The following is a 22,513-nucleotide window of genomic DNA, read 5'->3' as shown; positions in this document are numbered from 1 at the left end:
AAAAGCGACCTCTTCCTACACCTTTGATAAAGCGAGCTGATGGATGAATACCTACGGGCTCTTCAAACAAAGGCCACTTGCCCACCTCTGCTTGCAGGACAGGTACCCGTACGGGGAGACGATAGCCGCCACAGGGTGCGCTCCCACCCCGGTACCTCTCTTCCCACCCCCTCTCAGACACCTCCTGTGCCAAGGCGCACAGAATATCCCTGTGCAAACGTGCATCCCGTCTAGCCTTGGGGGGGAACAACCGGGGGCAAGGAGGCGACGTCAGGAGTTTTAACAAAGTGTTGCTTCTCAGCAGCAAAGAGTATCGTCTCTGATCAAATCCATTCTGACCCGATCCGAGAGGCTCGTCAGGGTTGATTTTATCCAGATAACGGATTAAGCGCATCTGACAGCTACGGTTTGGTCAACAGCAGGATTTTTGTCAAATTTCCCAGCCCGGCACGCAGCATGCCACGCCGCCGCCTCACACACTCTACAGGTGCTTCTGTTTTGGGGAAGATCTTCCCTTTTTCTTCTCTGCATCTTAAACACTCCCTTTTCACAGCCCTCTCCTGGTAAAACCCCCCTTGTGATCCTTACGGAAAGGATCGTAACACACACATTTCAAACGCATCCTCCCTGCTGCGGAGATGAGATTTTTTTTTTTCCTGGCCCGGCTGATATTCCCCTGATGACTGCATCCTCCTGCCCATCTTTTGGCACACCATTTGAATGCAGCTGAAAGGTGGGGGGGGGGGGGACAAGAAAAATAAACTACCACCCAAATCGAGCACCCTGTGCTAGGCAGCATCTCCCGACAACTCGCCACGCACCCTTTTTCTCCAGGTTTTCGCCTTGAGATGGGGAAAACGATAAAACCACTGTGTAACCACCTGTCAGTAAATTTATGAACAATTAGGCAGTGAGAGTGCTTCCCAGGGAGCTATTTGTGCGCACGCTAAAACGTTCTTTCTGTTCAGAAATATAATGGGGAAACAACTTCTCCGGTTCTCCCCCCCCCTTCCCCATTTTCACTTTTGGCTGTAATTAATCAGCTGCTGCCGTGCTTTTGTTCCGCTGGCCCCGCAGCACGTCCCGACACCTCTGCTCCCGCCAGCAAATTTTCAGCGATCTCAAGAAGCGTCGAGAATGGGAGCCTGAGGATCCTCTCCGGGTGCTCCCCGTCCCGTCCCTCCTCCATACTCTCATCCGGATTTCGGGGTGTACTTCGTGCCAGCCACTTTAAGGACAGTGGCTGTTCCCGCCTGGACGGTGTATGTTGTTTTCTTCCTGCGAGTTGGGGTCTCCCTCTTTCCAGACCTTCCTCCTCTCCATGCCTTCACTCCTTCATTACTCTTTCATTTTGCCCCTTTGCTGCTTCCCACTCTTTTGATGCTCGGTGCTTTTCTGCGTGCACACCTTTCCCTCTCTCTTCCCTTTGTTCCACACATCTCTGGGCTTTTCTTCTCATCTTTTTTTTTTTTTTTTTTTAATTCCCCCCCGGATGCTTCTTTCTTCAATCATTGCTATTCCTTCCAGATTTTGCCTGTGCCCACCTCAGCTTTGAATTCTCCACCACATCGCTGTTGCATCCCCCCCCGCCCCTGCCCCGTTTGGCTGTCTTTACTCTCTTGCTCATCCTCCGTTTCTTCAGTGTGGAAGGAAGGGTGAGCTGGGAGGGGGCTGGTTGCTCCTTTCAAGCCTTTTCCCATCCGTGGACACCAGTCTACATTGCTTTTCACGGGCGCTCCTTTCACTCCGCTTCTCTGCAACAGGCTGGAGGCAGCTCTACGGGAGCGTGGAGAAGAGAACCCCACCGATGGTCCAGCCCATAGAGGCGGTGGTGTTGGTCACGTCCCACTGCCACGTTCCCAGACAACCCTGCTCAGTGCCCACAGGCATCCTGTCGTTACCCTTACAGGCTCACGATAGCTAGAGGGGAATAGTGATGAAAATGCATCAGGATCCCCAGGCAAGCCTCCGGTGCAGTCCCGGATGGCAGAACAGCACGGCGCCTTGACGGCCGATGCCTCCCTGCTCCCACTCCCACAGGATACTTGCATCTCCAGGGCAGAAGTGAGCTCTGCGCCTGGTCCGGCAAACACATGCAAGGTCTGGATGCTGCATCCCATCCTGCTTCCGTCTTGGGGGGAAAAGAAGCGTTTCCCTGCAACCTGCCTTTTTATTTCACTGCGCTCCATCCCCATCGCTACGAGCCTGACCTCCTGGAGATTTTTCCTGCTTCGATTAACCGTTTCACTCGTCCTCGCTGCAACAATTAACCTGGTGGGGTGAGGGCTAGCCAGAGCCGAGCCTCTGAACAGAGTCATTGACAAAACACTTGTCTAGAGGCAGAGATGTGACAAAGGGGAGGACATGCTCAGATATGGTGCCCATCAAATGTCACCGGCCCCTTTGCCACCTGACCTGACGAGCAGCTTCGATGCCAAGAGGGGAGAAACACGTGTGAGGGAATCTCCTACACCAGCTGGAGATCTCAACCACTGCCCAGTAATATTTGTGCACTTATTCCAAAAATGCCAACAGACGAGCTTGGGCAGGCACTGAGGAGCTGGACTGAGCCCTCGGCCTTTTGAGACCTCAGTGCGAGGAGCTGCATTCCTCCTGGGCCACCCTCTCACTGCTGCCAGCAGTGCCATACCATAGTGAGCAGCACATACAGGTGACGAACACTTTGCTTTGGACACCACGTGTCACCTTGCAAGACAGAGATGTGCCCCAAGCCCCAAAGAACCACCCTGGCCATTCCTGCAAACCCTCCAAGACATACGTAAACCCTTGCCAGCAACAGGGAACATCTGCCAACACTTTGTGTCAGACATTTTGCATCACATTTACTGCACACCATTTCTTTTCCCGTCATCTTGTTTCTTAGACCAAAAAACCAGAACCCAAACCACCCAGTAAGGGGTAAGTATCCCACGTGCAGATGAACCTCCCGAGCAGGGAGCCTCTCACCCTTTCCCTTCTCCAAGCTGAGCTGCACCTGCTTCTGTACGCCACGTCCACACCCCTTATGCCTAACTCTCCAGCATCTAAATACCAAGTGCTTCATATATATATATATATAGAAGTGCTTTCTAGGTTTAGAGCCTATTATCAGGTCTTTCCTATGACGACTGAAGAAGGCTGAGCTGTTCCCCTTGCCTCTTCGCATGCCGTATAGCCTCCTGGTAAGGTTTTTGTAAGTATTGCGTTCTCAGCTCCTCCTTGGATATCAAAGGTAGCATGACAAAAGCAAGCTTAACCATGGCCATGCTGAAATCTGTGGTGCTGGGGGGGAGCCAGGGCTGCATCAGGGAAGAAGAGCAGGGGAGGGTTGCCCTTTCAGAAACTCCAAGAGCTGGTTGTTATTGGAAAGAAGGAAAAAAATAAAGACCCAATTTGCTTTTGAGACACTTGCGGAAGAGCTACGCCTGCAAGAGTGCCACTTTGAGAGGCGGCGGATGTGACAAGGGACATGGGACCCGGCTCCAGGACAGCATCCTTACCTGGATTTGGAAAACCAACCACAACCTCACTACTGCAAATGGAGGCCATGGTCCTTCAAAAGCCGCCCTGGCTCCCAGGGGGAGGAAAGCAGCACAACACCGAGACAGGAAAATGGATTGCGCCGACCAGAAACTAACAGTAACAATGCCAACAGCCAGGAGAGGTTTTAATGAAAAATCTATGGCGAGTAGGATTAAGGCAGTACAGAGGAGGGTTCGCTAAATAAATCAGAAACAGAGGACATCTGAGGAATACCAAAGCCCGCTATTAGGGAACGATGGCCAGTATCGACATTCACCGCCGAGATCTCCGCCAGACAGGGCACCATGCAGCGCGTGGATCCCAAAGCGATGCCGCGTCAGCATGTACGCCCTCCTCTCTACAGCTACTGCTACAAGGAGAACACCAGGCTTGCTCTTCCCCAGACAGCTGACTGCAAAAGCCACAGCTTCAACCAAAACATTGACCCCCCGAGCTCCACTCTTCAGACTGAACTATACCCCGTATCCTGCAACGGGAGGCAGGAGGGCTCGGCCGAGGTCCAGCCTCATGGCATCTTCTGCTCAAGCTGTTCATGGCAAGAGGATGAGGTGGCTCATCTTCCACTTATATGAGATTAAATGCCGGTTTTCTCTATGTCCGTAACTCTCCGCATGCCATGAGCACCACGCAGGTCCCTGAAAGTATCCGTCCCATTGTCACTAGGTAGCCCCGAAATAAGAGGAAAATGGAGACCAAAAAAAAAAAAAAATCCCTCTGGCTCCCTGCCATCTACGCTCTTATAAACCCTTGTTAACGGCTGTTGCAATGAACCAGTCCAAGAGACATATTAATAATGACACTAAGAGACACATTTACTGTTGACTGCAACTCCCTGGCAGATTTATCGCCGAGTTGCTAGGAGGGAAGGCCGGGCCCCGCAGTAGCACAATTAAAACCCGATTGAATACGGGGACAAAGAATCAATACTCTATCCGGCCAACTTTTAGTTTTGCAAAATACAAATATAAATTAATTGACCTGAACGCGGTTACTAACTGGTCATTACTGCCTGTGCGCCGGCCAGCTGGCACGGGCGATGCGTGCCACTGGGGCACGCACAGCCATCCCCACGGTCCGTGGGGCACTGCTGCCAGGACGGCTGCCTCCTTGACAAAGGAGCGTCCCCAATCTCACTTTTGAGGCTGTATTTAGTGCCAGGAGAGCTGCAGCAGGAAGCACATTTTAGCCCCTAAGGAACTGCATCGGAGCTGAAGCAGGGACAGAGCACAGAAGGATTTGCTTCTCTGGCCACCACCATCAACGGAACAGCATGCTGGCACCTACACATGGATTTTTTTTATTTTTTTTTAAACAGACCAACTTAGGCAAAGTGTGTGGCGCTTAACACATTGAAAGAGAAATACAGAAACTTCTCAGCATGGACCAGTTGACCTGTGCCTGCGTAACCACGCGTCCTCAGCTCCCCTCATGCTTCCCTTACACTACTGAGAACCACAGTCACTGCTGCGATGGGAGCAATGCAACATGGCTTGCTCACAACCAAGGGAAAACTCTTCCCAGCACATTTAGGAACACCTCACCACCGGAAAGTCGCTCTGGATGGAAACTATCCCTCACCTTTGCTCGGCCAAGCCCAGCATTGCAGGCCCTGATCTGAAAAAGGGGCAAGGGGAGAGGGTGCTGAGCGCCGATGCCGGTTCGCTTAATTTCATTAGGTGCAAAGCACTCGCATGTGTCACCGGTGTGGACTGGATGGATTAGCACGATTAGAGAGCAGACAGGATAAACAGATTAAACTTCGCAGACAGACGGCTCGCACGCCACTCAGACAGGGAGAGAGGCCGTGCAAGAAAGGGATGGAGGGGATGCTCCCAGCGCTCCTCTGCTCCCCTCTTCCCAAGCTGAGCGCTGCCCAGCGAGGGGCCCCCCAACACACTCCCACCGAGACCGGGCAGGAGAACTGCTTGGATGGTTGACCGCAATCAAACCCTGCCTCTTCCAAATGAGAAGGATACATAACTACATACATATCCATGTCGGGGGCTTCTCGGCGTCGTGTCGAGGCTGAGAATTTTTTCAGATTTGCTCATTGCAAAATCAATACCCATCAGCTGTTTGAAATTAAAGGAAAGATTAGGTCCTGGTTTTATACACGCTTTATTGTATTCCGAGAGCTTTCTACTCAGCCAGATAAATCTTCTTTCAGAGGATTAGGAAACTTTCATTATCTTTATCTAACCTGAACTAACACTAACTCTGAAAAATTAATCTAGAGACCGGACAAAAGCCGGTAGCCGGTGCAAAGCCGCAAGGATCCCGAGGCAGCATCCACCGGAGTGCTATGGGCACCTCTGATCTGCCAGCACCCGGATGCCCCCGGTCAGGGCAGCCTCAGGACCACTGCTTTGCAACCCAACAGCATCTCCTACACCAACGCGCTTTGCCCATGAAGCAGCCCTATGCCAAAAGCCATTCACAGCCCTGCAGTGACTTCGACATACTCATGAAATCTGCCTTCTCTCCCAAAACTGCAGAGCCTCGTGCTGTTGGAGACCGCTCCTCCACCGTGCTTTGCTTTCAGCTCTCCCAAAGCATCTTCAGAAGCCTTAGTAATGGCTCCCCGAGCCACATGGGCACCAAGCGGCAGGACAGGTCAAATTCACAGCAGGGACAGGCAAGGGGGGAGAAGGAGGAGGAGGAGGATGCCAGCCCCAATTTCAGTTCCCAGGCATCCTCTGCCCCACATGACAACCGTACAACACAGCGAGGCTCAGACGATGCAAGTCCATCTCCTCCCTGGCACAGCAAGGATTTGTCTGTGCCCCTATCCCGCTCAGCCCCCGAAGCAATGTATGTTGGTTTAATCACCACATCTCTATCGCCAAGAGGGCCTCCAAACCCTTCACGAGTCCAGACACCCTTCCATATCAAACGGGCAGGTTGGCAGTAGCATTTTAAGATCTACCTTGCACGATGAGATGGACGCGCGAAGTCTTGGGGTGATTGTCTGTCTGCACGGAGCAGGTGTAGGGGCCCTCATCATAGACATCCACGTTGTGTATCTTGATGCTGTACTGGGTCTTGGTGTTGGAGAGGATAACCACACGGTTGTCTATAGACCACTTGTCATTACCGGCGTACAGGATGGTGCTGCGGTTCAACCACGCTACCCGCGTGACCCTGTCATCCACGGTACACCTGCGAAGGAACCAACAGAGAGTGAGTCACAAACACGGGGTAGCACACACGCTGAGCACCCCAAATCCCAAAAGGGGACGCGAGCAGGACAGCACCACGGCCGGACTACCCTGCCACCACATCCCACATTCCCCCATCACCCGAGATTTCACGAAAACAGCGGGTTCACCAAAAAAAAAAGCCCTGCCTTATTTTTATTTTTATTTTTTCATACAGAGCTGGGGAACCGCAGACGAAAATCCCATTACATTTGACCTCTGCAAGCCGTGCAGACATTTCACAGCCCCCCGTCACTCGCCCACCTCCGCCGCCCCCTCCTCGCCCTCGCTGCGTGCCGAGAATTTCAGATGAAGCTGTAAAATTTGCTGACAGTTCGGCTTGTCGGCACGGCCCTCGAGCCATCCCCGGGGTGATATACGCACCCGCTGCCGGGGGAGAGGGGCTGCGGCACAGGCACGGGGAGAGGGGAAGAGGAGAAACAGCCGGAGACGGTGAAACCAGCGCACGGGGAAGAGAAGGGAACATTTGGATAAGCAGCTGTAAATCCTACAAGTGCCTCGAAAACGCAACGCGGTCGTTTCCATTATTTATTTCCTGCCTGGCTCCCACCCTCCCCGCTCCAAGGCTCAGCAGCTCTGGTCCGTGGAGCTGACTTACGCTTGGCAAAGAACAGGGCGGGGGGGAGGGAATTAAAACGTTCGCAGAGAACACGGCTTTTTCATTCCGTTTGATAGATTTTTTTCTCGATTTATTTACTTCTGGCCTTCTCTGCCGCCGCGGCACCTGCAGCAAAACTGCCAAGCATTTGGCTAAATTAAGAGCCCGGCATTTCTCAGGAGCTTCGCCTTTCCTGCTCGAGGATGGCGGTTGGGGAGCTTTGGCTGGGTGTAAAAGCAAACCAGGCAAAGCAAGCTAGGCGCAAGCTTGTGCCGGCAGCGGCAGCGCTGCCGCAGCTTTGTGCAGCCGAGATCCTTGGGAAAAGCACCTACAGTCAATCATGAAACTCGTGCGAGTCCCTCTCCACACGCCTGTAAATTCAGAGACAGGCTGGCGGGCTGTCCCTGTCCTCGTCCCCGCCGCGGTGCCTCTCCTGCCGAGGCTTTGGGGGTGTTATACGCCTCCCTTGCTGGGATTGCAGAGCGTCACCTCGATCGAGATTATTAATCGGCTGGAGGGAAGGGGCGATACTTGGCATGTTTGAGGGTCCCCCTGGGTGCTCGGTTCAGAGGAACGAGCTATATATCCTCCCACAAACAAGTAATTTTCCCCTTGCAGGAGCTGTACGTCTCCACCAGCCATACCACGTATGGATGCCGGGAAAGACGGATGGCTCTCGTGCCCGCTGCGGCACTGCCGGCATGCCGGGAGCCTGCCCGAGCGTGGGATGCGCCCCGGTGCCCGTGGCAGCACCGGCTCCGCTCTGCTGGACCGAGGAGGCCTTGTGCCCTCGGACAGCATCGTCTTCATCGGGAAGCCGAGCCCTCCCTTCATTCAAATTAACTGGGGGAGAGCTAAGCGCGGCCGACTTAAGTTCAGCCCTGGGGGATTCCGGTCTAGTGGACTATTACTGCTGTCTCACTTCATTATAATGAATAATAAAGAGATACTTACACACGGCTTCTGTAAATTATTCATTGCGTGCACGGAAAAATCAGGGCAGCAATATGTAAAACAGACAACTTGCATGTCTGCGCTCATATAAATATCCAGACTACAGCCCTGCAAGGTACTCTCAGGTCCCCTCATTAGGGCTGAAGCACAAGGACGAGGGTTTGAAGTGATAGGGACGAGGAGCTTATGCCGTCACCAAGTACATTCAATCATCACTGCCTGGCTTCGGCTGGTACGTACCGGGGGTGTTTCCTGGGGAGATTTGGGGCCAGGTTGGGACTCCTGAGAACTGGGGTTGCTTGTTCTGCGTTTACAGCTTGCATTTACAGCTCAGAGCTGCCCCTGCACAAGTGCAGAGGGATGCGAGGACAGCATCGCCCTCCCTTGTCTATACCACCCTCGAAACCACGCGGAGCAAATGGGCAGAAGCAAATTGGAGACTCCTTCTTCTAACAAACTCATGCCAAGAGCAAGGAGGCAAAGGCTCCTCCTTCTCCCCATCCCTCGAGCTCACTCTTCAGTTGCTGCCACTCAATAGCTAATTTGGGACCAAGTCCCTTCAGCTCTGCTTGCTTTGCACCGTTCTCGTCTCCACCAGAGCCCAGGCTGCAGCTGCAGGCAGGAAGGGACCAGACAAACCACCCTAGTTCAAAAAACAAGCCCTCCTGCACCTCCTAGCAATGCCTCGGCCCTACCACCAGCAGAAAAGACATCCATCAGCTGCCATGGAGAGCGTGGCATTTCTGGAGGCACCTTCTTGCCCGATCTCACCCTCCTACCATGAGTTTTCCCATGCCCTGGGAACTGGCACTTCAAAGGCAAATACCGCCCCACACCCCGACACGAGGAGCACCCCGCCAGCTTCTTTACCTGGCTCGGAAAGTGAGCTCCGTTAGCTGCTAAGCCGCCAGCGCTCCCTCGCCTGCTGAGCCGACTTTGCTACCTATTTCCAATTGACCAGGATTATGATAATGTCTCCAGTAAGCAAACAGGTAAAGAGACTTCTGCAAAGTGTTTAGATAAAGCAGACAAGCTCTGACAAAGCTGGATAATAAAGCAGGCCAGGAGGTTTTCCCTTGAAGGGATCTAATTAAGAACAAAGACAAACCCCCATTAACAGTCTCCTGAAGGCGTCGTATCCATCTCCAGAAGAAACCCTGCCTTACGAGTCCGGAAGGGACAAAAGACAATAAAGCGCCTGTCAGACTGAAGGGAAATAAACCCATCCCAGCTCTGTGGCTCACCTGGTGAAAACCCATCAGCAGTCGGGGGGGGGAATATCTCAGGACCGGTATCGTCAGCCTAAAACCAAGTCCCTGGCACCCGCCTCGTCCTGGCTCCCCCACGCAGCCCTTCTTCATGCAATGCGACCCATCCCATCTTCTCCTCCATCTCTGCGTCCCACTTCAACCCACGGTGCCTTCGAGCAGAGACTTTACACCATCTGCGGCCCTTCAGCTGCCTCCCACCGCGCCCGCTCTCTGCCGGAGCGGCTTGCTGGGGAGCCTGGGATGCTGGGCTTTGCTCGAGCTCCATCCCCCCAACACTCACACTGATACACGTGGCCTCTCGGGCGATGAACCCGAACGCGGCAGCGCGAGGAGATGCATGAGGGAGGGAGTTGGGGGCACTGGCGCTGCGCCGCTTCCCCTTTAATTGCCCCTATTCCTCATCCTTAAATGCGAATTTTGAAGTTTGCCGAGGAATTATTTCACTTACTGTCAACAATACAGATAACTCTGCCGACGCGCTCTTTGTGTTTGGCAGCACAAAGAGACCGGTTCCCTCCTCTTGGACCTATTAGGAGAGACCCCCGCTTCGCTCCCGCAGCAGGCTCCTGCCCGGCCCCATCAATGACGCTGACAGCGCTTCTCCTACGTGCGGGACGTGACATAACACCCGCCGCCTGCATCCCGGGCTGTGTCGCAGACCTTTCCTGCTCTGTCAACTTGGCCAAGCACGAGGGCAAGCCTGGGGTTGTACATGCGGCGTGAGGCTGGGGCTGCCCTCGATGTCTGCCCTGTGGTGAGGGAAATACCATGTCTGGGTTCAGCAGAAGTTTTCTGGCACTTGTTCGGAGGGATAAACGGCACGCAAAGAGTTGGAGGCATAAAGCAAGTCTTGCAAACCACCCTCTGCGGGTGCAAAATATCCCGAGGGATGGCATGGCATGGGATGCTAGGGACCCCAAAATGTTGATGTCTATCCTGAGCGGTCTGGGATTTGCACCCGCAGAGCCGAGACCGCCAGTCCCTGGCTGAGCTGAGAGGGCTGAGGGGGAGATGCTCGCCTTTGGATCAAGCCAAAACCTTCCCGCTTCCTTATGCAAAGCAACAACACTACTTTTAAATACTGCTACGGCCCTTCAACCCCAAACTGCTTTTCTCTCCTGTAGGCAAGGCGTCTCGTCAAGATGACAAATGGAGATGCCGAAACCAGTCGCAAACTTGCTGGCTGACCCAGTTTTCAGCAGCTAAAATAGCTCACCCGGACCAGGAGCGAAGCCCCTTGACAGCGATGGGGTGGTGCTTCACCCTGGGAAGTCTCCAAACAAAAGTAGCTGTCACAGGGGCAGAGCAAACACCCCGGCACCCTTGTCTTTGAGAAGAAATTGTTAATTACGTTTGCAGGGGACTCCTAATGGGATTTCTCCTTCACTTCCAATACTCACCCCGGCTATGGTGTTAACAGGCTCCGAACGCCTTTTATTCCAGGCGGCTGGAGCAAAGGCAGAGGAGATTTATTTGTAATCATCGGAAATAAACACACTTCCTCAGAAGTAAACACAAAAGAACAGAACCTGGCGGGGCTCCCGCTTCGTTGAAGATGCAAATTAGAAGCAGGCCATCAAAATGCGGTGGCTGCTCTAATCCTCTCCCAACAACGTAAACCATCAAATTAGCCGTCAGTACAATGGCATCTGTGGCGTGTGACGGCGGGTCTCGCACAATAGTTCCCCCAGGGCAGGACTGCGCCGCCTGGGTTTCCGTCACTGTCATCCCTGATATTTATTCTCGGTGCGGAGGACGGGAGGTACTTTGTCTTCATTCCCGATCCCGTTGGCTGGCACCCTGTCTCCTGAGCCACCCGCCATATCCCTTCTCCCACCTCTCCCGTCCATCCTGGTGCCAGGATGTGGGTTGCGCGTCCCCCACGGCATTCCCATGCCATCCCAGCACCCCAAGGATGGAGGGGACCCGGGATGTGCCATTTGGCACCGCCCAGCACGACCACCTCCCGTCCAGCACCTCGCCACCCACTCCGCGAGTCAGAACCCATGGGAAAACACAGAGCGTGGGACGCACAGGGATCTTGTCCAGCCTAAACTGTTCTCCTTTTCCCCATAACATCCCTCCCTCCACACCATACGCCCGTCAGCCCACTGCCTCCCTAAAGCCACATGCCACCGGCTCTCATTCTGCAAGCTTAATTAATTGCCTGGCCCCACCGCTACCACGTCGCTCTGATTCCCCAAGCGCTGTGCAAACAAGCTCCGGACCACCGGCAAACTCTTCCCCGCTGCCTTCCCAGAGCCCTCCGAGGGCTCCAGGACCCTCCTGCCCTCCCTGGAGGCTCGGGGCTCATTGGGGAGGGGTTTTCCCCACCAGTTCCCCTGTGGTGGCAGTTTGCCCGCCTGCTACCGAGCACCAGAATAGAAGCTGCTCCCTGTGAAAAATCAAGGCCCAAACTGATACATTAGAGGTTGCTAAATATAAAATATCCATCTGCAAAGATAATAAGCCTGTGAGGGCAGAGGCTGGCGAGTTGCTCCATTTCAGATAGTTTAATGGTGTTTTGGTCCATGACTGCAGCTCCCAGACAGAACGATAACAAGATGACGAGGAAGGCGGGAGCTGTCTGCACAAGGCATCAGAAGTCAAGACTTAATGGTCACCGTGCGGCCCCCGAGGTGCCCACGCCACAGAAAATCCACCAGCTGGTTTGCACCCAACATTCACAGGGCTTTGGGTTGGTTGGCCCTCTGTGACAGCCCGGGGGGATGCAAAGCTTGAGCCTGATGCTGGGTCGCCTTTGGCCTCGAAGGGGCTTGCCCTGCACCTGCATCCCCATCTGGGAACCATGGATGTGGGTACCGCTTCGGGCAGCGCAGCGCGATGCTAAGGCCGATGCAGGCAGACCTGTGCTGCAGATGGCTCAGGAACCGGTCCTGGTTTCCCTGGGAAGGGATGCGAGGTGAGCTGGGGCACTGACTGACCGCATCTTCTCCCCAAAGCCATTCATGGGATTTTTCTGAATTAACGCTCCACGTCAAGGAAATCCAGACACTGCAGTCAGCTCTATGAAAGTGAGCTCGGCTTTCCCTTTCGTTCCTAAAGCCCTTTTCACTCCTCATTACTTCTACTTCCAGCTCGCAGGGACACACGCTGCCCGGACAACATCATCAGCAAGGGGAAGGGTGGTGTGATGGGGTCGGGCGCTCGGGCACGCTCTGCTCCCGGCTCCCATTTGATTTTCCCACAAGTCCCTTGTTTATGACACAACGACTTATCCATATCCTGATGACTCAGAGTCCGCTCAGAATCCCTCTGCAGCCCCCGGGAAGGTCGGCACTGCCTTCAGCGGATCGGTGGTCTACCTGAGCCCTTTCCTGCAGGGACCCATCATGTCCCTGCCCTGCACAAAGCTCCCGGTTGCTCTCCCTGCCCCACGCAAATCACGGCCGTTACAATCCACTCCGCAATGCATCGCTGATCAGGAAACAACAGCAACGTTCTCCGCCCTCAGGACCGTACCAGGTTTGCAAACAGTCTCTGGCTACGGCCTAGCAGCCCCCAATTCCCCGCGCAGCTGCGGTCCGGCCCTGTCAACGCGTCGGGATGCTCCCCCGGCACAGCGGGGAAGGTCAGAAGGCATCAGCCTAAGCCCCGATGACCGGCAGCTGTTATTAGCTTAAGAGAAATCTTCATAAGGAAATATGAGGCGGCAGCAAAAGAAATAAAGCGGGAGGCCTTTGAATAGAGCAAATCAATGGGGATGTTTATAGAGCAGGTGACACCGAAATGCTAACATCACAATCAGTCAATGCTGGCAGCCACACCTGATCTCCCAAACAGAGATGAAAACGAAGGCGCCGAGCAGGGGCAGCCAGTCCAGGAAAACCATGGGCATTGGCAGCAATGCATCTTTCCGTGCCCAAAACAGTACTTCTCCCCAAAGTCCAGTCCCTGACACAGCCAGGCACCTATTTCCAACTTGCTTATGGCCACTGGGCCATCCTGTGGTTTGAAGAAGGCCGGGACATCTTTCCAGCTCCTCTGCAAAGAGATGACCAACATCCACCAGCATTTACCATCAAGGCATTGCTACCCGCCCTAGGAAACATCCACACAGCGCCATCTTCTCACCAGGGAAGCCAAATTCCTCTTTGCCCTACGTCCCAGCAGGAAAGAAAAGACCCAACGAGAGATGCCCACCGACACCATCGCCACATTTGAGGGTGCCTGATTAAGGGACAAGATCCAGCAAACCCCCCTGCTCGTGGCACGCCAGCATCGGCAGAGCCCTGCACCTCAATCAGTGCCCGTGTACGAATTCAATCAACGCTAATCTAACACAATACAGCACCTGCGCCCCGGCTGATTTCTAGTGTTCTTCAATCAAAAGGAGGAGAAGAAACACGGAGTTTATTGCTGGCAGTGCTAGCAGACCTGAACAGTCGAGAACCTGGAGCCCTCTATGCTGGTGGTGGGGTTTTGGGGTTGGGCTTTTCCCTTGCTCTTGTTTTTTTTGTATTTTTTATTTTTTTTTAGCTACCTGGGAGGCAACACAGCGGGGGGGGGGTGGCAGAAGGACATGTGGGTGACAACCCCGAAATGGGTCCCCAGGGAAAAACAACGGCACGTAGGGTGCTTTGGATGGAAACCCAGCCAGGTCTCCATTGAATGTAGTCCTCTAGGTTGTCAGCCCGGCCCCACCACCCGCCCCGATAGCAGCAAAGCTCTTCTCCCAAACCCCCGTTGATTGCCACCAAAAATATATTTGTCACGAGGCGCCCGCTCCTATCTCTGCGGCTCTTAAGGGTAATGGAGAGGTTTCAGTCTTTGGAGGATAAGTCTCAGGCTCTTGGCTGCTTGCCCGGGAGGATTATTTTACATCAGGTTGAGTTCTGTAGTAATTATCTTCAAAACAGCTGGACTGCTGGATAAACTCGCTGTATCTTAATGCACAATACAAGAGCAAATACAGAGAATTAAACTGCAATTTCAGACGGGCCTGACAGATAGGCGGAAAAACCACTCGCCGATGTTTCGGAGGCCGAGGCTCGGGGCTCCTCGCACGTCAGGGGTGGGGAGACATTTTCTCATTTGAAATCAATTCAAACTTCCCTGGAGACCGAGCGGAGGGGGAAAAGAGATTCCAGATGAAGATGTTTCACCCCCCCGAGCTCTCAGTGAAGAAAAAAACCAAAAAGCACACCATTTTCCTCACCCTCACGGCTGAAAAATGAAGCGGTATTTGATCCTGGCTGAAAAGCTTGGCATTTCGCATAGCTTCACTAAAAGCCCAAACTTTCCAGGCACTCGGGTCCAAGCTGTGCCCCTCGCTGTGTGGGGCAGACAGGCAGGGAGAGGGAAAAAAAATCAACTCTCTCCGTCCGCACCCCTTCCAGCACCTCGTGTACCCCGACCCAGTAGGATGGAGGGGCCGACAGACACACAAACCTACTCCGAAACAACTGGGGTGGACATAAGCACCCTCACCCCAAACACTGTGGGGGAATTCAAAGGAAAAAAAAAAAAAATCAGCTTCCCTCAGGATGGTGCCTGCAAAAATTTAGCGTGTGAAATCCCTGCAGGCAGAGCTAATAACCTCTAAAAAGAGGGAAATTCTGCCGATGGAGGGTGAAGCCATATTTCAGGGCGAACGCCGTGAAGCGCTCCTGCCAACCGCGAGATCTGTAAACGACCTGGGTAAGCCATCATCCCAAGAATATAATTACCAATTTGCAGAAATTTCACCTGCAATTAGGCAAAATAAAACAACCCACCGGAGGAAATCCTCTGCTCGCCGCTCCTGCGCCTCTGCTGACCCCTCTCCGCTTTCCACCCGCCGTTCCACCGCTGGGTAAGAGCTGGATGCTCGGTGCAACGGGCACTGGAGCCAGATAAGCCATCATCAGGGCCAACAGCCACCCCAGCCCAAGACCTCTTCATCTCCCATCGGTACCCCATGTCTGAGCATCACCAAAGGCCGGGTCCGTGTAAAACCGGCCGGCATCGGGTGCCCGATCCTGGCAACCCCACGGGGCGGCCGAACGGCTTCGTGCAATTAGGGGGTTTATTTGTTTGAGTTGTACGTGAATATACCAAATTACATTATCAGATCATAGTCCCGCTTCAGATTTATTCCTTCTTTGTTCTTCAAGTCTTCGTACATCTAAGCAATTAACCTCTCAAAGAGCTGGAGAACACATAATTATCCTCATTTGTCTAAACGTCACCAAGATGGCTGCCTTTCAATTAACCTTCTGGGAATGGAGGGAAGTTGGAGTGATACAGTGATCATTTCCAACTTCAGCATGGGCTTTTTCTTTTTTTTTCCCCTTAAAGTAATTTAATTGAAATATTCAGATGATAAAATATAGCCAGATAACTGTTACTGCAGGTAACGGGATCAAGAGGGGGCTTGCAATCGAAAAAGAAGTCAAATGAGGTACAGTAATATTATATCAATACGTGGCACTTCCATCTAAAAATATCAAAGCACTTTGTGCTTATTAATGAAGGGAGCATTTCGCACTCCCCTGCCGGGCTGCGGGCAAAGACTTACGTCACTTCTATATGTCACTGCTACCAATGGGGAAACTGAGGCAGGGGACGGTTCGCAGCACCTGGGGAACCAGGGAGAAGGTGGCTCTGCACAAAGTTAGCGCGGGAGATGCTGTCACGGCTGAGCTGCTTTTGCTTTTGTTTATTTTAATAATAGCCCCCGTTTTGCTGAGATAGCGTCTGCCACGCCGAGCAAGCGAGGGATTCGTTCCCACCCATTGCCTCGCTAATAAATATGCATCGTTTCCACCGGGAAGTGCCAGGTCAAACTTTGCACCCGCATTAAGCAAGACACCAGTGTCGTCTGGCGCACACAAATAATATTTATACACACCCCCGCAGACAAATATATATGGAAAATAAACAAGCAAACTCCGAAGTTCATCGCATCTCCTCCCTGACAAGCGTGGCTTCTCAATTCCTCGCGGCGCTGCAGCTTCGCTCCCAGCGTGAAATCGAGCCGAGTCCAAAAAGCAATTTCGGCTCAGCACCTCGCCGAGCCCTGCTTTCCTCCTCCCGTCCAGGCGGAGCAGAGGTGGCCACGGCAGGGCAAGGGCTTGCCCTCCCCGCAAACTCAGTGGGTTGGGAGAGACCGAAACGGAGCTCCTCCATGAAGGGAAACCAAGGCACTGCGAGATGGGGATGCGCAGGACTCATCCCCCGTATCCCTTCCTCACGTGCAGATCGGCATTGGTATTTCGGATGTGGGGAAGCAAAGGTTCCCAGTCAGGGACTCCACGAACCCGCCTCTCTCCTGGTGCATTCATCTGGCGAGACGAAGCGAGGATAACACAGTAGCCACCGAGTTTATTCTCGGCACAGGCTGACGGCGACATAATTAAAATGCAAGCCGGAGTCAAGGTACCTATCAATAAATCTTTGCTTTTGGCTCTTAGGCTTGACAGGAAGCCTATACCTGGCGCGGGGAGTTCAGACCGAGGGGGAGGCACGGATAAAGGCTCTGCTTTATGGACGGCCATTTTAATGTTTCGTTTGAGTAATGGGCCTTGCAAATTAGCACCCCGGCGGCCTGAAATACATATTTTTCCAAGGACATGCAGGCTCCCCATCCGACAGGTGATGTGGGCAAACAGTCCCTGAGGGGAGCTGCGATCTCGGCGCTTCGCGGCTGCAGTCGTATTTTATCCCAGCCGGGATGATGAAGAAGAGAGCAGAGAGCTCGAGGGTGGGGGGGATCCGAAGGCTGGGAGAGGAAATGGAGCAGAAAACGACCCTATGCGAGACCAGCAAGGGGCTGATGAGCGGCAGCGGTGGTGGCAGGGAGCGGCCAGGCGGTATCCGGAGGGAACCCACGCTGCACGGGCACCGGCACGGCATGGCACAGCGACGGGGGCAGACACACAGGGGCACATCTGCGGTACACACCTCTCCTCACAAGATCAAAACTATGGATTTCTGGCTCTCGCCAGAGCTCGTCTGAACATCTGGCTCTGGCTGGAATATCTGGAGAGGCCGGGGGTGCCTCTGACGCTGCAGCTTCACTGGGGACAATGGGGGGGGTGCCTTGGTCGCAGGATGAAGCCAGCCTGCAGCCGGCTGCTGCCCTGTGGGGTCCGGCTCCTTCGGCACAAAGGTGGCAGGAAAGATCGAACATCCCTGCATTAACTCAGAGAGGACCGTCGGGAGAGCAACAGAGAAATATGTGCGGCTGAACACGAGGGGGAGCTCGGGCCAGAGCGCGAAGAGCAGCAGGGAGCCAAAAGTGGAGCCTACCTGCTCACCCTCTCTTCCCGTCTCTCCCTTTCTGCCTCCATCCCCCTCCTCTCCTTCCTTGCCCCCTTGCTTTCCCTCTACCCTCCCCACAGAGCCCTGCACATAATCCTCCTGGCCATCACCTCCCTGCACCAGCACGGGCTGTGTCTCCCTCCATCAAACGTACGGAGGGAGAGGATGCTCGAGCACCGAGAGGATGCGTTCGAGCTGCTCCCAGACACACATAACTCCGCACAGCATCTTCCCCGCCTTGCACTGATGCCGCTGCACGAAGCTGCGCATGTGGTGGGAACGGATTCATCGCAGAGCTGAACACGTGCCTGCAAATTGCTCTGCACCTCTTAATGATGAGCCAGATGCCTATAACTCTCCTCCTCATTTTCCCCACAGCAAGGCGCATGGGGTGGCATCTCTCCACCAGCATGCATCCCTCTGCCCTGCCCCTCTTTGCCAGCAAAGTAGTTAAATGTGGAGACGAGCACAGCCTCTGCAGAGCCAAAACACAGCACGTTCAGTGCAGAAGAGCCTACCAGACCCTCAGGAACCTGCTGCCACCTCCCCATCCCTGACCTGCCACCGTAGAGATGTTATCTGCATTTCACTGCAACGGATGGGCAGGCAGGCTCGAAAGCAAGCTCAGAGCCCGGAGCAGCAGTTTGCATCCTCGCTGCCGGCTCTCAGGACCATTAGCTCAGGTCCAAAGTGTCCCAATGGGGTTTGGGAGCGGGCTGTGCTGGTGGGACCTCGCCAAGACCCGGGCTCTGGATTAACTTCCCTGCACAGCATCGTTCACCGCGGGGAAGTCGTACTTTGGGAGCAGGTGGCTCCTCCCGCCGCTCCCGCTCGCCTTGCCAAGTTTCAGCCATCCAGGACGTGATGCAGAGAGACAGCTATGAACTCGCTGGGAGCGGCAGGAGTTTCGGCGCAGTATATATAACACCCCCGAGGCCGAGGAGACGCTTCGGGGCTAAGGGGAAGGAGCAGCATTTCAGAGGTACCACGTGTGCTTCTCTATCTGCGCCAAGGTGCTGCTATTTTATACACCGGCATCTCCCTCCAGGCCTGCTCACAGGGGCAAATGCAATGACTTCCACCCTTCATGGAGGCGCTGGGATGAGCTCTCAGCAATCTCAGCCACCCAGGGGCACGACACATCATTTATATCTACTCAAAAGCTACAAAATGTGGCCAAAGCCACCTCGGACAGTTAATCCGTGGTCCTGTCGCCACCCTAAGGACCTGAGTAAGGGAAGCTGAGAGCTGTTCTGGGAAATTCCTGCAGCTTTTTTTCACCCGTAATGCTGAAAAAAGGGGGATGGGGATGCCAACTATTTCTGCTGCACACACCTACGGAGCGGGGAGACGGAGGACCGGGCCAAGACGCGCAGAAATCATTTTCTCCTGGCAAAGCTGCCGACTCAAGGAGAAACATAAAACCCTCGATGAAGGGCTTGTCTAGTTTATTATAACATCGGCTTTAATTTATGCGCCTGCCTTTTATGATTGTTCTCTATCACTGTTCCTGGGGCTTATTTATAGAGGGCCATTAGCGCAGAGAGCAAGCCCTGATGAGTGAGCATTTGCAGCGTCTGCCAGGGGACCGGGGATATAAACCGAGACGAGGAGGAGGCGGCGAGCTCTCGCATGGGGCTGCGGCGAGTCCTCTCCCCGAAAACTGAGGAGGATAATTTGATCTCGGAGCGCGATACAACTTCATTTCACGTGGCTCTCTTCGAGGCAGGCTGCAGCCTCCTTCACATGCACTTGGCTAAATTCCCTAGCCCCAGAGAAACTCAGCGCTACGCCGCTGCAGCTTGAACGGGGGGGAGGCAGAGAGCTTCGGATGCGAGCGTCCACACGAAGCACAAAGAGGCTAGGGATGCGGAGAAAAGGCCCTCGGTGGTGCAAGAGGAGAGCTGAGGGCGAAGGCAACCTCCACTGCAGGCTGACAACACTGGCCCTCATCCCTGCTTGGATCCCTGCCTGCATCCCTGCCTGCATCTGTGCCCCGTGCCCATCTCAGCCCCTGCCACCTAAAAGCAAAAGGCTTCGAGGGCTGCGCAGACACCCCATAATACGCAGGGGATGGCGGAGGGTATCGAAAACTTCATGCTACAACATCATTCTCATTTACAAACATCACTCTCCAAACTCCAGTGCAATCGGGACAGGCGATCCTATGCCGGTAATTAAAACTGCCCCCACCAAAATGATGGGTTAATTACAGGCACGGGCAGGGTTCAGCCCACCCCCAAAACACACCCATGTGCAGGGAAAAATACATCTGTTAAAACCCCAGGTAAGCAGGTAGGTGGGTCTGTTGGCAGATAGAGACGATGTAAAATGAATTTGTACGATCAAAGCCTTCCCATACAGTTTGCAGGTAATTTGCAACGAGAACAAAAGCTTTAAATTCATCCACTAAATTATTCACTACAAATCGTCCTCTCGGCTCCCGCGCTTGTGTCCTTCAAGCCGTTCTAGGTGGTGATTACGTCCCCTCGGCACACGGGGAGGCCTCGGGGAAGCGGGGAAGCGGCTGCGGGAAAGACGGAGCCGCCGATCCGACACCGGTGGTTTGATTTACAGAGAGAACTGGGGAGAAGAGACAGCCGCCCTCAGGAAAAAAGAAACTTCAAGCTCTAACCGTCCCATCAAGGGGGTTTCTGGGTTCTTTATTGTGGCGGGGTTTTTTTTCTTTCTTTCTTTTTTTTTCTGCAACAAGCTCCCACTGCAGGCAGAATAGATGATGCTAAATTATTTTGGAATATGCTGAGAATGCCCTGCTTGGCCAACCGAAGCCTCATAAATCATTCCTCTTTCCCCCCCCACCTCCCTTTCCCGTTCTTGATCTCTCTTTCAAGCAGGATAATGCCAGCTCGCTGGGGAGCCCATTGCCCTGGCACCACGAGGCACATTTCAGGCGGGCACTGCCGAGACACGCCGCAGGAGCCAGACCTGCTGCCGAGGAGATGAGACCACGCGACTGGGAGAGACGGGTGGCACCAAAAAGGAGCCACTCAGGCTGCTAACAAGGTCGCTGCCTCCCAGCAGCCAGTTTTTGAGCCCACCTCGGTGCAAGGCAGCCCTACGGCAGCCCGTAGCTGAGCGATGCCAAGGAGCTGCCTCAGAGCCAGGGATGCGGGCGTTGCTCCAGCTTGCCATCCTGTACCGATTTGCCAGCAGGCAGCTCAGCACTTGTTGCTCTGCTGCCCTTCCTCCAGAGTCCCTCATATGGGTACGGCACGTCCTCCTGAATTAAGGTTCATCAATGGGCTTCTGGAAGTACTGGGCTCACGTCGGGCATGGGACAACCTATTTTGACTGGCTCTGAGGTCAGCTTGAGCACTACTGGCTACCTTTGCTCTGAGATCATAGAATCATAACTGTTCTATGATTCTATGAGATCAACAGGCTTTGGCTAGAAGCAACTCTGTGCACAGCATGGAAGGGATGGGAGACGTGGTTGCATCCAGGTGCGGGACAGTCTAACATCACTCCTGATGGAGCTGGGGATGAGGACCAAGCTCCCTTCTTTTTGCTAGCATGGGATCCCTCCAAAGCAGGGGGAGATGCTTGCGAAGGACTTGGCAGAGCAGAGCGGTCCAGAGCAGGAGGAGAGCAGGACGGGGAGAGGAAAGCCCTGCACAGAGGAGATGCAGAGCTTGTTTGGCATTTGTGCCGTGGCTGGAGGGGCTGTGTGGCCCGGGGCTGTCAGCCTGGCTCACAACTAAAATAGAATCATAGAATCATAGAATCACAGAATGGTTTGGGTTGGAAGGGATCTTAAAGATCATCTAGTTCCAACCCCCCTGCTGTGGGCAGGGACACCCTCCACTAGCCCAGGTTGCCCAAAGCCTCATCCAACCTGGCCTCAAACAATGCCAGGGATGGGGCCTCCACAACCTCTCTGGGCAACCTGTGCCAGTGCCTCACCACCCTCACAGTAAAGAATTTCTTTCTAACATCTAATCTAAATCAACCCTCCTTCAGCTTAAACCCATTACCCCTTGTCCTGTCAATAGAATCATAGAATGGTTTGGGTTGGAAGGGACCTTAAAGATCATCTAGTTCCAACCCCACTTTTCTCTATATTCCATATTCCGTATTCCAAGGCAGAGGCCCCTCCAGTCGGGACTGATGGGGGAAAGAGCACTTCGGACCACGAACCACAGCGCAGCAGAGGCACAGTCATTTTCTAATACCTGAAGTGACATTTTGCGAGTCCCTCGTGCTCAGCTGTGACACCGACAATGTCATAATAGGGATATGAGCGCTGCGCATTTCTGTGCCGGCCCGGTACCCGTCACTCAGGAGTGATGGAGAGGCGGCAGGCTTGGGAAGCTGCTGACAAGACGGATCAGTGAGCAGCTCTATTTGTGGCTCTGGGCAAAGACTAGACCCAGCTGACAACAGCTCAGAAAAAGGTGGGTTGCTGCCTTCTGAGGCTTGGCTGTGAGCTGCCCCGAGGAGGGCTCAGCCAGGTATTTCAGAGGGGGTGGCAGGATGAGGGCAGAGTCCCCTGAGGTCACCCCGGAAAGCCCTGGCGGGTGGCGGGGGGAGGGAGCCCCCTCATCCATCCGTGCTCAGAGGCAAGGGATGCGCACGGGGCTCAGGAAACTGGGGGCAGAGCCCCAGCCCTCAGCATGACACCGTCGCTCCTCTGCACCTTCACA

General features: G+C 54.0%; 1 protein-coding gene across 6 annotated transcripts in view; it reads right to left on the bottom strand.

The window, feature by feature from the left end:
• The window catches only part of OPCML (opioid binding protein/cell adhesion molecule like), a 287,268-nt gene that overhangs the window by 8,646 nt on the left and 256,109 nt on the right, over nucleotides 1–22,513 (bottom strand). For all 6 annotated transcript variants that reach the window (XM_075774463.1, XM_075774462.1, XM_075774466.1 and 3 more), the window contains one exon: nucleotides 6,470–6,702. In XM_075774463.1, coding sequence (XP_075630578.1) covers nucleotides 6,470–6,702 — 233 coding nt within the window. The remainder of the gene's footprint in view (nucleotides 1–6,469; nucleotides 6,703–22,513) is intronic.

This window comes from Balearica regulorum, chromosome 23 (assembly GCF_011004875.1).
Source record: "Balearica regulorum gibbericeps isolate bBalReg1 chromosome 23, bBalReg1.pri, whole genome shotgun sequence".
In the NCBI taxonomy this organism is placed as follows: domain Eukaryota; kingdom Metazoa; phylum Chordata; class Aves; order Gruiformes; family Gruidae; genus Balearica; species Balearica regulorum.
The sequence above is the reverse complement of the archived record's forward strand: the minus strand, read 5'-3'. Positions and strand labels throughout refer to the sequence as shown.